Raw genomic sequence first — 16,426 nt, 5'->3', positions numbered from 1 at the left:
AGCAGCTGCAAGCTCTGCACAGCCCTTGGAGTGAGAAGTCTTGTTTATGGGGTTTCAAAGAGCCAGGCTCTACCTACACACACAGGACACAGCAGACCCAGTCACAGCAAGCAGGGGTTAGAAAGCAGTTTTATCTAAGCAGCTCATTTTGTGAGGTAAGACACCATCCTTTGACCATCAAGGAATTCCAGAGCTGTTAAATGTGTACTTGAGGTCCTTCTGGGAAGGACAGGACTCAGACCCAGTGTTGGCAGTGAACTGCTGAGTCTTTCAGGCCAAATTCTAAGCTGGTGTGATTCTGGAATTTATATCTACATCACTTCAGGGTGAAATACCCTGGTCATTTGGCTTTCCCAATGACTCAACAGGACTGGAGCCTTGGACAAAAAGCCATTACTTGTCATAAGGAGAAATTACATTTTTTGTGTGGGACAAAACAACTAAAGGCTGTGAAGAATTGCTTTCTACTCCAGGAGGAGTCAATGTCTGCAAGGATAAAATCTGGCCTGATCTCCATCTGGGTCTGAGGACCCCATTCTTCAGTTTCTTCAGAACTTCACCTGGGCTGAGGTTGCTTCCCTAGGGTAAGGAACAATTCTTTTGCTGAGAGGATGGAGACTGCAGGTTGCAATTCGAAGAGACAGAAAACGTGCACAGCAAAGCCCAAACACAACTCCTGAGCCCTCTGGATTAAACCACACCAAGAGAGGGAATTTTCAAGGAAATGGGTGTAATAAGCCAAAAGAGCTCATTCCAGTCAGTTGCACACACACACTGAGAAGTTCTGCCAAGCATCACAAACAATGCTGTGATGATTGAGTCTGCAGATGTACAAAATAGCAATTTATAAGAACTGCACACCAATGCTACAGTACCTGGCTGGTTTGTGGCTTCTAAAAGCACAGCACATGTGGAAAAACAATCAAAGTGATGGATTAGGACAGGAAAGGAAAGCGAGCTTTGAGAACTCCAGAATGCTCTTATGGAATAAAGGAAATATGACATGAGATACAAATGCTATCTGTGGAAACTCTTAATGGATCTTTCCTCTACATTACAGCTTAGGGCAGGGTTTTAAGACAGTAATGGATTGTATAAATCTCTTTAAATCTGTTTTGGGAGTCTAAGGAAGCAAGGGACAGCAGAAAGGCAAAGAGTTGGGAGGGCAGTGTAGGAGTAAAAGCTATTTGCTTTTTTGTTTTTTGCAATGTTAGCCCTGTGCATCTGAGGGCTCAAAGCTGCTGGCACAAGGGCTGAGTGGCTGCTGGCAGTGACCTTCTGTGGGGAGGGGGACCCTGCTCTCACAGGCCTGGCACAGGGGTAGGGCAGAAGAATAAGGCAGAGTTACTTGTCAAGCTTCTCTGTGTTCTGCCGCCAGTGAGTCATATCCTTTCTCCATCTCAGATTCTCTTGACTTCCAAAGGCACTCCCAGAAGGGCTCCTCTCTGCAGGGCAACAACAAAACAACAGCAGTCAGCTGATGCTCACTTCAGCTGCACGAGCAGCAGCTCCAGATCTGCTCACAAGTGGCAGGTGGCAACAAAGATGATTTTCTAGAGCCTGAGGCTCTGTGGCACTCACCCAGGATGGTTACATGGCCCTAATTCTGTCACTGCTGAGTGGCACAAGATGCAGAGAGGCAGCTGAGACACTCACTGGTGAGAGGAGTCCCTCTCTTGGACTGCACAAGGAGCCTGAGTGTGCCAACCCTCAGCATGCCAACACTGCTGTCCTCGACTGGCACCCAGGAATGTTCTCAGGGTGGTGCCACCCCCCTTTCCCACCTGACAATCTTTTATTCTCATTGCTGGGAGGGCAGGGAAATTTCAAGTAATAAGAGTAATCTGGCCACATTAAGAAAAAAATCAAGGTTCCTATCTCTGAAGTGATTCCTTAATTACGGCTCTAAACTATTTTCCACCTTAGCCCACAAGGACAGGCGCATGTGGCAGAGGAGACAAAACCACAGCTCTGATTCTTGTCCTAACCCCTGGGCTACCCTTTGAATGTTGAGTGTTCCTAAAAATTACTGTGTTTTACAAACAGTAGAAATCACCAGAAGGTGCCTGTTAGCCCAACTACAGCTACTTCAAGGCTCCTTAAGTCAGCAGAAACACCCAGGTGAAAAACACAACTCAACACCCAGACATTTTCAGAGCTGTCAGAGCAAGATCAGGTAGTTTGTTTTCCTCTCTGATCCTTGAACAGGACACTCTAGAAGATGCTACACTGAAAAAAATCTAAGGCAAGAACACCCCATAAATGAGATGTGATCTCACTTAAAAAGACACTCAAGTTGCACATAAAGTGTCTGCAATTTAGCAGAGGTGTAGAGATTTTGCAGAGCCAGGGAAGGATGCTGCAAACAACTTTCCTAAGGGACTCTTTGTATCCCACACCACAGATGGGTGCAAATAATTGCTAGGGATGGGAGGAGCAGCTTTTGGTAAAAAGGGGATGGCACAGAGGACTCCTTTACTTACCCAGCTGTCCTCTACTTCTTCGGACCATTTCCTGTCTTGCTCCTATGCTGCCCAAAATTGCTTCTTCAAGTTTGGCTCTCATGTCTTTTGACTTCTTAAATGTCAGACTGTTCATTCTTTCAAACACTTTCTTGCCCTGCAAATTCCAAACAAAACCATGAGGGAAGATTCTTTCAATTGGGGATATTTGCTAAGAGTTAACAACTCAAAATATCTGAAGACATGCAGTAAGAAAGGAACACAGATTAAGCTGGTAGGTAGATAAAACCAAATCAAATCAAATTCCAGCATCACTATAGAAAACTCTCTTTTCAAAGTGGCACTGCAGCAGTTCCCAGATAAGGGGCAAGCAGCACAAACTGCTTGAGAAGTGGAACAAAGCACAGACACTCACATGGCTGGGAAGTAAACATGGGAAAAGCCTGGCCCTGGGATTGTGAATACAGGAAATACTTTGGAGAGAGCAGGAAATGCCTTTCTGCAGTCGTGTAAAGGATGGGAGCATAAAAGTCCTCAGCAGGGCCCAGGAGGGACCCCAGGGGGTTCCAGCTTGGCAGTACCTTGTACTCAAAGCAGGAGACACAGAGATAGAGCAGGTCCAGCAGGCGGTTGAGCTGCAGCACTGACAGGTCAGTGAACCACTTCTGCAGGACGCTCTCGTCCGCGTTCTTCAGCACCCACAGCAGGCAGATGAGGAGGCTGCGGCTGGACTCTGTTGAGAAGGTGGAGTGCTGCCTGCCACTCTGAAACACATTCCAGTCACCAAAGAGTGAGTTTCTTCCCTTGAGGTAACTGTAAAAACCTCAGCGGCTTAGGGGTTAAGCAGAGGGGCTGCATGTTATCTCATGCATCTATCAGTGTCTCACTGAGAGTGAACCTAAATCCCAGCAAAATGGGGTTATGGTCCTGGAGTAAAGGCAGGACAAGGCAGAAATGGGAGGCTCTGCCTGCCAGCAGAATCAGGATTCCCTCTCTGTGCAGAGAACAGAGAAAATGGCCTCTCCTTGTCCTCAGCCAGGTGGGAATTACCTGGGGTAGAATTTGTTCTTAGGATTTAAAGCTCATAGTGACTACTGCACTTCACAGAGCTTTTGTAAGATTGTTTCAGAACAGAAGAATCTTTATCAGGAAAGAGAATTCTCCCACTTTATGAGGTTTGTTGATTCCTATCCTTCCTTGGCATTTTCTTATGCCCCTCTGATACACACACAGCAACATACAAACATGGTTTGTCCCCTTGTTGCCCCTCTGCACACCCAGCTACAAACTGATGTGGACCCCCACAGAACCTGCTGAGTATTTGCTGGTTGACACAGACTGAGGGTCAGGAAATGGGGAGAGAGAGATTTGTACCGAAGAAGGGAGTAGGAAACTGCTGGGCCTGGTGAGCTGGGGGACAGAAGTCCCTGCAATGGCCATGGCCACTGTCTGGTTGATCATGCTGCCACCCTCACTCTCGTAATCATCCACAGCAACACAGCTCGGCCTCCCCCGCTGGTTGTGACTCTCTGCAGAAAAATACACGACTTTAGTCAAGCCCCAGATCAAGGCTTCACCCTCCAGACTCCATCCACAGTGCTGGTCTCACTGAGCTGGGAATGCAAACTGAAAATCATCCCACTCAAGGGGTCCTGCAAAGAACAGGACAATGATTTGAGGCCATGAAAGCAAAGAAAGCAATTCCCAAATGCAACCTCACAACCTCAGTACCTGAAACCTTTCTAACAACAGACCTTTTGACCCTTTGAATACTCCAAATCCCTTCTTGCAGCTTTACTGTGTCATGAAACTCAGAGGATGTAGAGGAAAACTGTAAATTCCAAACTATTCCTGACTGGACTCCTTGCCCCAATTTGAAATAACCTCTGCTGCTCTTTGGGACACTTTGCAAAGCACCTCTGAAAATGAACTGCTGATGGAGCACGTGACAGGAGGAAGAAGAGGAATTCTGCTTATCCTTTGGAATTAGGAACTCTGCTTATTCCTTTGGATTTAGGGACTCTGGTACAGTGTGAGGGGTGACTTTTTAAGCAGATCAGAGACATAGATGGAAGGTGGCTCTGCATTTACATCAGCCAGTGGGATGTAAATTAAAATGCACTGCTTTTTTTTATTTCATGCCAACAAGTGGTCAAATGCTTGAGTGCTAACAGGCACTGAAGGCACATTTTGCAAGTGAAAACAAACACCAAAAAATGTCAAAATCGCAATTCAGAAACAACCTCATCCGAGAGCAAAGGCGTTCATAATTCAATTTATAACACAAACACCCAAGTCTGGTGAGCAGCCAGCCAAGGCAGAGAATATCAAATACCTGTGAAGTCATAGAGCTGAGGCACAGTTTCCATGATCACGCCGATCAGAGGTAGATACAGCATTGCCACCCGGGCCTTTACCTGGGGGTCAGCGTACCGCGGGTCCGAGTCGTGGCTGGACAGCAGGTTGTGTACCATGTTGATGACCTTCTTATGCAATCCAAATAAACTGTTAAAAGACAGTTGGGTCATGCACATTAGTTAATATCTTCAAAGCAAACTCTCTTTTTTAACTAAGGGTCTTCAAAAAGGAAAAATAAAAAATAATCCCGTTTTTTATTTTTAACTTCGTGCGAACTGCCGTTGCATGGGTTTTTTTGATCTCCCATGGATTTTACAGATGGTTGGCTGGTTTTTCACTGTGCCTTGTAAAATGGGCAAAAATATCTCATGGAATGTACAATCAGTATAACGTGAACACTCTCATATATTCCATTAAAAACCCCCAAAGTCCCAGCTACGGCTATGCTGAAGCATTGGATCGACTGAAAACTCTTAGAAAAACGTAGGGAATTTGGAAAACAGGGAGAGAAACTTGAGAGGACAGTGGGTTTAGTAAAACTATTCATTGTATTATTTTTTTGTTGCTATTTAACACCATTTACACAAAGACAAACCCTCCTAAACCAGAACATTGCTTTAATCAAATTACTAGGAAGCTTCTGCTTCAGCTTCCCACCCTACCCCATGCAATTACTGAACCAAAACAGGAGACTACACATCCATAATTCTGAATAAAAAGCGGCAAAGACATGAAGGGATAGAAGGAAAAATAGCCAAAATGGCTTCTGTCATTATTCAGATGCAAACACTGGCAGAGCCCTTCTATAGAGCACCACGTGTGACCCTCCTTGAAACACAAAAACTCCCCTGAATCTCTCAAGGACTCTGCTCCTTTCAATCCCCTCAGCCACCACGCAGAGGCAAAACTCTCCCAGAGCAAATAGCAGGCTCTCTCTGCAGCTATTTGCTTCTGTAGGCAAACCAGCCAAGAAGACACTTTACCCCATGCATGAAGCAGCCAAGGAAGCTCAGACATTAGGCAGTAGCAAAACATAAGCTGCAATGTTCAGACCTGAGGTATTAAAACAAGTGCTGAATTTCAGGCAGTATCCACTTTACCTGAAAAGTAGAGGTGAGTTCTGGTTAAAAAAAGAGGCTTTGACTGGATTTTTGGGGGTTTGAGGTTGAATATAAGGCAACAGTACAGCTAGGGAGGACATCAGCTATTGGAGCTGCAGGTCCTCTCTGTGGCTTTTAATCAAGCCATAATGAACTCCTACAATTGTTGTGTAATTAGTGAGAGCCTTAACAACTAGGAAGGAAATGCTTATTTAAGTGACTGGTTCCTTCAGATTAAGGACAAAGAAAAGTCTTTGTACTATTTTGAAGGAGTGGCACCTAAGTGGTGTTTTAAAAAAATTCAAGGAAAACTATCCCACAGGCCATAAAACTGCAGATAGGGAAAACATCCAAGCAATGCTGCATATTTCCAACCTAGGGATCCATGGATTTCTTTGTCACTTTCCCAGAGCTGGGTGGGCACTGTGGTGGATCAGTCCCTGGTGGAGAGGAGGAAATGCAGCCCTCTGCTCTTCCTGCCTGATAAGGCAGAGAATCCATCTCACCTCCCTCCCTCCTCTCCCTTATCTCAGCCCTGGCCTGGATTTCTGTCAACACCCACCCACACTTGTGCAAAACCAACTCTGGCACTGAAATCTGAGGGCTGAATTCTGATTTTCTCACTGCTGGCCTGCACCCTCAGCCAAGATGGGCAGCGTGGGTGTTGTGTGTGATGGCCAGAGCACCCCTGCAGTGTTTGCAGAGACAACTGGGCAGGACCCAGCGGCTGGGACTGTCACGCTCAGCTGGATCCCTTCCCCTGCACGCTTTGTTTGTCCTGTTTTTCAGGCTGCAGGTGCTCTGCAGGGCTGCTCTGTGCCCTGGCACACTGAGGGATGCATCCAACACACACCTCTGGGCACAAAGGAGATGACTCCTTCTCTTGTCCAATTCAATCCAAATAGTTCTTATAAAATGAGCTAAAACTAAACATATCCTGCTAATGGAGCAAAAAGAGCAAGGACAGAACACATTTAAAGCTCTGGATTATCTATCAAGGCTTAAAGCAGGTCTCTTAACACAATAGCAACTAGATTAACATCCCTTTCCACTCCTGCTGCAGGATAATGAACTGGGAACAATTCTGAGTTTCCTCCAGTGCTGCCCACAATATTTTATGGAAGGCAAGTGGTGATCATGTATGACTGTTAAAAGTCTGCACAGCAAGAGAAGAGCAGACCTAAACACATTTGGTTTACTTTATCTGAAAGATCTACCAGGAGAAATGCAGAGGGCTTTGAGCTTGAGAAGTCAACCAACCTGAAACTCCAGGTTTTTCTGGAAAACAGTAAAAAAGTAAATGTTTTACAGGTATACATCTGCCTCCAAATTCAGGAACTTGTATCAAAATGATCTTCAGAGCTGAACTGGCACCAGGGGCCTTTTTCTGGCTAGACAAGGTTTGAGAGAGGAGTTGTGTCCCCAGTGGCCACCAGCAAGCTCCTCTCTGCAGAAATTACCATCCTGGGCCAGGCTAAAGGGCTTGGTGGGCAGGTGGAGAACAGAAAGTTTGTGAAGAACAAGGGCAGAGTCAGAGACAGGGCCTGATTTCTAACCAGTGAGCAGGATGCTCCTCTGGCACAAAAAGGATTTCTGCAGACAGTACATATGGGTAAAAATTTGCTGCTTTCTCCATTTCAGGCCAAACAAATGGGACTGCAGTGTGTTATGTATATATGCAGGAAAATATTCCAGTTTATGGCATCACTTTCTTCTCCAAGAGGAAACAGAATGAATGTTTAACTCCAGAGACCTCTTGGCAAAGGGGCAGAATTAACCATGAATCATCAGCATTTGTTGACTCGGCTGATATTTCTGAGTCCACCTTGAGAAAAATGTCTGTGAGGGAACTCAGGACTGTGGAAGCAATCAATAATTTCCATTGCAACCCATTTTAAAGAGGCAAGGCAGAAGACAGCCCTAAATAACACAAGGAACAGACTGGATGTCAGGACTACAGCAGAAAATTATTTGCTGCACAAGTCAGGCGAGTCACTGACAAACTCTGCATGCTTGACTCTATTTGTCTATTTGTGTAACCCACAGGGGCCTCATCAATGCACAATTCACAGTTAAAAAGAGCTGGAAGAACCACAGGCAAAATATACTGTAACATTTAAAACTACCAGCAAGAAAGACTTCCTAAATGTTGGAAATTATTTTCCTGTTACATTTGAGAAAAGCTATTTTCCTTTCAGAGCTCCAGCAGTGCCCCTGTGGCATCTGGGGGCTCCAGCAGGAACGTCTTTCCCTCTTCTCAACTGGAAAAATGTGATTGAAATCAGGTTTACAGAGTCTGGGATAAGGAAGAAACAGAAGGGGCAAGAAGAAAGAAGATTCTTAAATCACCGTTTTCATATCATAGCTTACTAATTTATATAAATTCTGGCCATGCCAGGACTTTCTTTGCATCCACTATTTGCGTGGAATTACAGAAAGCTCTTTGAAAAACAAAACTCTGTGAAGATTTACCCTTCTGCATCAGGATCTAGAATGACAGCCAGTTCTGTGAGCACCAGCCCGGCCAGGTAATGCTGCTGGCGGAAAGGCACAGACAACTCAAACATATTTGCAATCTTCTGGTCTTGGACATTGGTGGAGAACCCAGAACTCTGAAAAAATCAAGTTTCAGAAGCTGCATCATGAACAAAGTCAAAGCTTAGGAAATACATAAGAAGCAGTTTTCAGAATTAAAGACAACCTCATGCCTTTTCCCTTTTTCGTTTGTATCAAGGCACATCTACACTTAAATTCCATCCCAGCTCAGTAACCCTTCCATTAATTCTGTTTGTTATTATTGTCTTCCCCGTTAGGAAAATTAAACCAAATGACCTTTAAAAGTGGATTGGTTAAAAGATACTCTTATTCATGTTGAAGAAGGCTTTGATTGATTTAGTTCATGTGATTTTGCAACTAATTATTCCACTTGAATGACACACTAATTCAAATTACTTTTTCTGAGCAGGCCAGGACTAAGCTGCAGGGAGCTCAGAAATCCCTTGTGTTGCCAGAAAAGGGAAACTGGACAAAGTATTTTCCTTTATGACTTATTTGTGTTTGCCCAATACAAGAGGGGACCAGGTCCCTAAGGACAGTGTATGGTCACTACCAGGAGAGGGATATGGGCACTCTTTTCTCAACAATAAAAGATCAAAAGAAATCAGAACCTCTGTGGCAGGAAAAACTGATTTCTAACTAAACACTCCCAAAAGTATTAGCAAGGGGGATTGAAGGTACAATAATACAACTGCCTCAGAGGATTTCATTCTCAGCTCCAAGCCCAACCTGTATTTCCCAAATTTCTCAGTACCTGGGAAGTGGCTGAAGACACAGATGGTGATGGAGATGCAGGTGGTGTGAGCAAGCTGCAGGGTAAATTCAAGGTGACATAGTGCTCATGGCTGCAAATGATGCGCAGGAAGTCCAGCTTCAGAGATGCCAGGTTGCTTGGATTTGTTAAGGAATACACCTTTGAAGACACCTGGAAAATCCAGCCCACAGCATTGCAGTCAGCACCAAAAGAGTGTAATTGCAAGGTGAGCCCTCCTGGCCCACCCAAAATCACTCCCAAAGCAAGAACTGGAAAGCTTGGTGTCATTAAATGGTCACACCCAGGTCCACAGCACTTTTTTGTGCCAGAAATTCAGTCCCTGATGTGCAGGAGCCACATACACCCTAGACATTTCTCTCAATCCAAAATCTATACACCAGTTGTATTAAATAACCAAATGAAGAACTGTAGACTGTTGGGGGTTGGAACAAGATGATATTTAAGGTCCTTTCCAACCCAAACCATTCTTTGATTCTCTAATTCCCACATCCTATTGACTTCAGCAGGGAGTTGTGAGGACCACAGTGTGATGCACTAACAGCTCCAAGATGCAGGTTGGTTTTTATACCTATATCTTTTATATATAAAAATATAATTAATGATACATAATATATGTAATATACAGCAGGCAGCTTGAAATCTTAAATGCTCTTGCTCTTCTTCTGCCCCTTACAGAAAATGTTTTAGATTCCAAAGGGAAAATGAGTCCATGCTTAGTCCCACTTCTCACTGATCCTTTATCTCCTCTGTACATAGTGTCAGAATGGATGTTTGTAGTCAAACAAAAGTTTGTGGTTCAGGGTGATTTCCCTGTTACACTCAAATGAGGTGCCCTCCTTATGGGGAAGGACACCCTACATGCCCCAAAGGATAGAAGAGCTCACTGATCAATATGATCATCCAGGGTCACCGTGTCCTTAAGAGACCATGACAGCCTGAGCTCCCTCACAGAACCTCCCACTAATTTTTGATTCAATTACTCTGAAAGTGGTGAGTAGAGGGAATATTTCTCCCTTCCTGCTGCATGTCCATTCACTCCAGGGAGTGACTCCTAATTAACAGTTAAGAGTGTAATCAGAGAGGCGTAAACCCTAAATCACCTCTGAGAATGTCCTGCTCTAAGAAGACCTGAACTGTGTCCATATTTTACTGTCTGCCCAGAGAAATCTAACAGTAGCAGGCTCTGCCACGGCTCAGTTAAGCCACAATGTTTATCTGCAATCACCTGTTTGTAGCAGGTCTTAATAAGAGCAAAAACAAATCCTCTGTCCATGATGGACAACAAATCATTGAGGAAAAATGCGAGACTGGTGTTGAGCCGCTCCACCATTTCCGTGTCCTGGAGAGAAGGAAGAGAAAACCAGGAAGCAGATGAAGAACACAGTGTGTTTTCAAGCAAACAAGAGGCAGGAGGGCTGGTGGCCGAGCTGGGCTCAGTGTAATTGTTTGCCATCACCTTCTGGAAGCGGGAGACTATATCACCAGCAATTGTGCTGACCAGTGCAGACACGTCATCCATGAAGCGCTCCGGGAAACGATTCTTCCTCGCCGCATCCAGTTTGTCAGCAAAATACAGATGATGCACCATGCTCTTCACCTATGGGGGATATAAATTACAGCAGAGCCACTTGCAGCTGTTGCTGGTTCTGTTTGAAAGCAGGGGCTGGGAGAGATCAGGGAGGTGTTTGCTCACCATCAGCTCGAAGAAGAACCAGGCCTGCTGCAGGGCCGCCTCCCGCACGCTCCCGCTGCACACAACCCACTGCAGGGCCAGCTCCTCGTGGAAAAGCTACAGAGTCAAACCCAGAGTCAGCCCGAGCCTCCAGAGCAGCTCCCAACACAGCCCCCATGAGAAATGTCAGCACGGTCCGTGGCAAGTATGGCAAACAATGAGTTAAGCAAACTAAATAACTGAGGACATGACAGCAGCGGTGGCATCCCATAAAGAAATCCCCAGCTAACAATGAGGGATGAGGTTATGACATGTGATGTGAGAAACGTTTCACAGCATCTCGCTCCAGGATTGAATCTCAAGTGTCAAAAGAATTTTCCGCCCGCCCCCAAGAAATAATAATTAAAAAAAAGGTTGGTGCTCAAATTAGTTTAGTTTTAAAAGTCTACCTTTCTGCCTGGTCTGATTTTTGCAGGAAAAAGGAGTAAAAAGTGGATATATAAAGTGATTTGTACAAAAATGTATATTTACTGTGAGAAAGGACTTAAACAGTAAGAAAGAAACACGGGGCTCAAACAGCTCTTGGATTTCTTTTCTCGGAAAGGAACAACCCACAGACTGACAGTGGCAGTGGCCACATTTTCTTTTCACAAAAGCTCTGGCATTTTGCCTTTCTGACATTGTTTACGAGGTCCTCATTTCCTCTAAGGGAGTTCACTTTCAAAGTGACTCCCATTCCCTTTCTGGAGTCTCTCTGAATTAACACCTTGATAAGTGAGCTCAGCATACTGAGCCATCCAACACATTTTCATTTTGCACACAAAATGCATCATTTACGTGTCTAGACAGTGCTATTCATATTTTTTGAAAGCCAGTAATAAACTGGCCTCAAACACTATTGCCATTAAATCAGACAAGCAACTCCTGATCATTTAATTCTTCCCAATTCAACTCCAAATACTTCACATTCCCTACAGCCTGGATATTCAGAGGTGTTAAGCACCAGCAGTTCCTAATGACCTCGGGGGGGAAAAAAAATAATCAGGCTATAAATAAAAGAATAAATTGCATCATGTTTTCAGAATGACTTGACCTCCCTGCCCCACAATATCAATTGTCTCCACTGAAATCTACCTTTTTGGTTGGTAATCGTCCTGTTAATGTTTGTAAGAAACTTGACGTCTCAGTGTGCGAAGACATACGATTACAACTTCGATCCGTAGCCTACGGAGTGGAGATGAATGAATGATGACAGGACATTAAAGTTTGCCGTGGATGGGTTTTGCAGCTCAAGGACAAAGAACGTTTACAAAAATACTCTTCCAACTGTAGGGTTTTTACAGCTTTTTTAAGCATTCTCAAACTCTTAGGCATTTACAGATTGGGTCTAAACAAAACGACAGCAATTCTGATCGGTTTTAAGACATATAAGTTATTTAAAGAACTGCATGTTCTGATGTACAAAGACAATGCTGCAAAGCATGAAACTTTTCCATCGTTGCATTTTATCAACATGCACAGGTAATATCTGGAATTTCAGCCCATACCTCTCAATCCACCAGAGGCCAAGCATGAGGGGATGTACCCACAGCCACGCTGCTGCTGCCACGGCAAGGGGAAAATCACTCAAGTTCTGCCTCTGATGGAAATAATTTGCCACGAAAGCAAGTGAACTTGGACTATATTTTGGGAAGGCTGATAAACTGGGAAGGAGGAGCAGTTGAGAGGTATGTTCAAGGCAACCATGCAGTGGAGAGCAGCAGGCAATGGGGGCTAAATAAACTCTTCCTGACTGAAGCTGCTGTGAAGTTTTCATACTTTGCAACACAGAACAATACAATTGGCCCTGGCAAATCACTGCCTCCAGCACTCAAATGGACATGTTTTCAGAGAGAATTTCATATGTGGCAATCAATTTGGGCTCACAATATTCCACTCAAACAAGTCATGAAGGATTACTGGACGATGAGTACTAAATGCTTGATGAGAATGGCAAAATGGCTCACGACATTGAAAGGAATGGCAAACATGGACAAAACTATGAAGCTGTGATTAATGTTCCCACTTAGAAATGTGCTCCACCTGAAGCTGAAACTAGTGTGAGAGAAAGAAAAAAAAGAAAACAAAAGCAGTCACAGCATTTACATTTCACAGACCAGCAACCACTGAAATGAAAGGAGGGGACACGCTCACGCGATCAGAGGTTTTTCATGCACTGTGGTGGGGTGGTGGGGGAGAAGATGAGAATTCATAAAATCAAACTGAAAAGTTTCCAAATAAACAATTACAAGAAAAAAAAATCAAAACTGGAATATGCACTGAAAGGAAGATATTCTACAGGGAAACATCACAGAAAACAAAGGCAGAAAAACCTCTATGGAAGACACCACCTGTGTTGACTCTGCACTTGGGCTGGGGTTGGATCCCCATGGGGCTGCTTTTGGACCACCAGTGTTTACCCAGGAATTGGAGCGGTCCAAGCCCTGGGCATGTGACAGAAAGCAGTTGGGAAAGGAAAGAAATATTACATGTTGCATGCCATACAGTAGTCAAAGTTCAGTCCTTACAAGCAATCAAAGTGGTTACACTGCAAACACATCAGCACTTAGAACCTGAGTTCTCAGGTGCCTGTCGAGACATTGAGTCCAGAGGATTATTTTATATCTCACATACATACAGAACATTAATCCTGTCAACAGCTCTGGTCTGGCCTGTCCTGTCTGGAATGCTTGACATCCAAAAACTCTCCTCCTCCTGAAAAATCCCACTTGTCTTTTGCCCAGTTTAAACCCATTCCCATGGAGCCAGGTGAGATTTACACTGTGACAGAGGAAATCTGGTGCTGAGATGTGAGGATGCTCTCTGAGGTTTCCAGCACCTTCAGGTTAGCCTGGATTTCATAAGCTCTACAATTCTTACAGAAATTCTGAGAAACTGAAGAGGCTGACTGTCAATCCTCACAGGGTTCCCTGCTTATGGAATGAAAGACCAGCACTGCTGGCAGAATAAGCTGTGGACAGGATTTCACATGGACACTTGGGTATGGGAGAGAAAAGAGCACGTACCTTTTCTGGAACCAATCTGTTTTGCCAAGCAAAACATTTGAAAAACCATCCTGCTTTTCAAAAGCTCCATCTAGCCTGTACTCCAAATTCTACTGCAATGGATCATTGTGGCAAAATTACTGTGGATCCCTCCTCTCTCTGCTTTCTTCTCCTCAAGATACTCAGAAAGAAGGAAAAATTTAAACTTGTGCTGTCACCCAGGCTGCTCCCAAATCAGGAACATTCAGGGGGATGGAGTGGATTTCCCTGGGTCCCAGGAAGCAGCTCTGATATTCACAATTCCTTATAAATACCACACATTGATTTTGACAACCTTCACCTGAGTGAGAGCTTCCATCCTCATTTCTGTGCCAACTTAGGGCTTTTTCCCAATATACAAAGCAAAGGTGCAGCCCATTTCATCCCAGTGACCAGCATCAGCTGCAAAGTCCAACAAGCCAAATCATCTATTTCTCTCAGCAAACTAAAATCCACCTCAAGGTTGAACCTGGCATGAGAGCTGTAACCTGGGATTCAAACCATTAATCCACCGAGCTCCTTGAGGCAGAGCTCAGCAGTGCTGTAATTTTGCTTAAGATGTCCAATAAAAAAAATACTGAACACATAAGGAAAGTGTTTTAATCTCAATTACTTTTTGGCAGGAATAAATCAAAGCCCTGTGCCCTGCTCAGCCCCATAAACATGCTTTATTTTGCTCACAGTGATTTAAAGTCGAAAGGTCTTTGCAGAATGCTGAACTAAGCTCTTGTTTTGTAAAATCAGGTCTAATTTTGAAAATGCCTTTATCCCCCTCACATTTCTCTCTCAGGGTTTCCTAATCTTGTCTGAGGATAACAATTGAACACACACTGTGTTTGCAGAAGCAAAAGTAGTTTTGTAAAAAAATCTGAAAGGGAAGGATTATTTCCTCTTCAGAAAACAAAAGAGTACAGGAGCTCCTTATTGCTTGACAGAGTCACTCCAATGTTCACCAAGCTGTTGTTAAATTCTGTGCTGCCCCTGGGGTTCAACCTGCAGCTGGGTCTGGGCAGGAACATAACCCACATCTGTGAAAATCCACTGGCAGAGAGATGGAACTCCACAACATCATCTGGGTTTTTCCCAGCACATCTCCAGCATTTCAGGATGACTTTAAACATGTCTTTTTAGACATTTAATAAATTTTCTTTAGTAGGGAATAAAATTTACATGGTTTCAATTCACAAATGATGGCAAAACAAGTGACAGACCTAAGATCTCCTCTGCTGTGACAATAAACAGAAATCTTCCAAATCCTGTAAAGAGTTTTCAAAATGAAGTAAGAGGAGATAAGGGAGACTCAAGGGAAAAGGGAGACTTAAAGCACTTTTACCAACCACACCCCTGAACACCTTACATTAGAATAAAAAATAACACTAAACTCAACTTTGAAGACCTCCCTCAAACAACAAAAAACCCCACAATTTGAGTTGCTCTAAAACAGAAAACTTCCTGTGATAGGGAAGCTGCACTTCAAATTAGAATCTATCTATTCCTTAGGCCATTACTTGGAGAAACAACAGGGATTTTTGCACCTTTTTACTCATGTCAGCATCTCAGAAAGTGTCTTATTTTTGTCTGTTGATATTAAGAAACAGAAACAATTATACTCAACCAAAAGTCTGTATAGCCAGACTGAGGTTAATTCCTGATGCTCAGACTACCCTAAAGGAAACTTTTCCTTCAACAATTATCCACAGGACAGGTTTTCCTTTAAAAGCTGGACTACACCTCTGGAAGAAAATCTTTATTTTGTACTGTGACATTATTCACCAAGCCAGCACACGTTAAACTTCTGATAGCCTGGGTAAATTCCATATGCACATCAGTGCCTGTGGCATTTCATAAAAGGTCAGGCTTGTTTAATTAGCAAGAAACTGAAGTGGTCTTCAAAATATTTCAAGACTTCTAAGTCTAGACTTTGATGTAAGAAATAATCATTTGCCTACCCACAATTCTTCAGCCTCTTATTTGGTCAGCAAATGATGTCGTTATTCATTTAAAATTGGTAACCTCTTCCTCAAATTGTGTTTTTCTTACTCTTATAAAACCCAGCATCAGCCATGTCAGGGTGGTGGCTTTGGTAACAACCTTGCTTCCTAAACTTCCAAAGGAATTTAACAGCTCCCTGAAAGGGCTCAGGAATCCACCTGTGCTGGAAGAGTGAAAGGTCACGGTGGGAAAAAGTCTCACCCTGATGAAGTTATCACAGTTTGAAGAATAAAAGAGAAAACCCCAAAGCAGCTTGGGCACACCTCTCAAGGGAGGGAATTACCAACACCGCTTTGTTTTGGCTCATCCCACCTATTTTAGGCACAAAATGAAGGGCTCAGATTGGGACTGTGGTGATTCTGTGTAGTCAGAAGTCAGCAGGAGGAGATGGATTTATGATCCCTCAGGAGAGCCAGAGCACAGCTATG

General features: G+C 43.9%; 1 protein-coding gene across 19 annotated transcripts in view; it reads right to left on the bottom strand.

Annotated features, from left to right (window-relative positions):
- DOCK7 (dedicator of cytokinesis 7) overlaps positions 1–16,426 on the bottom strand; it is a 94,452-nt gene that overhangs the window by 19,536 nt on the left and 58,490 nt on the right. For 7 of the 19 annotated variants that reach the window (XR_014956850.1, XM_085585620.1, XM_021542714.4 and 4 more), the window contains 13 exons: positions 13,314–13,406; positions 12,058–12,147; positions 10,945–11,040; positions 10,708–10,848; positions 10,477–10,590; positions 9,231–9,401; positions 8,393–8,532; positions 4,798–4,967; positions 3,837–3,991; positions 3,044–3,226; positions 2,484–2,619; positions 1,349–1,445; positions 876–893 (listed from right to left, as the gene is read on the bottom strand). Coding sequence is in view for 18 of the 19 variants with exons in the window: in XM_085585620.1 (XP_085441746.1) it covers positions 876–893; positions 1,349–1,445; positions 2,484–2,619; positions 3,044–3,226; positions 3,837–3,991; positions 4,798–4,967; positions 8,393–8,532; positions 9,231–9,401; positions 10,477–10,590; positions 10,708–10,848; positions 10,945–11,040; positions 12,058–12,147; positions 13,314–13,406 (1,604 nt within the window). In the remaining variant the exon portion in view is untranslated. The remainder of the gene's footprint in view (positions 1–875; positions 894–1,348; positions 1,446–2,483; positions 2,620–3,043; positions 3,227–3,836; positions 3,992–4,797; positions 4,968–8,392; positions 8,533–9,230; positions 9,402–10,476; positions 10,591–10,707; positions 10,849–10,944; positions 11,041–12,057; positions 12,148–13,313; positions 13,407–16,426) is intronic. The other 12 variants (XM_085585621.1, XM_021542730.4, XM_021542739.4 and 9 more) reach the window with 6 other exon arrangements.

The sequence above is a fragment of the Lonchura striata genome, chromosome 8 (assembly GCF_050655825.1).
Source record: "Lonchura striata isolate lonStrDom1 chromosome 8, ASM5065582v1, whole genome shotgun sequence".
In the NCBI taxonomy this organism is placed as follows: Eukaryota; Metazoa; Chordata; class Aves; order Passeriformes; family Estrildidae; genus Lonchura; species Lonchura striata.
The sequence above is the reverse complement of the archived record's forward strand: the minus strand, read 5'-3'. Positions and strand labels throughout refer to the sequence as shown.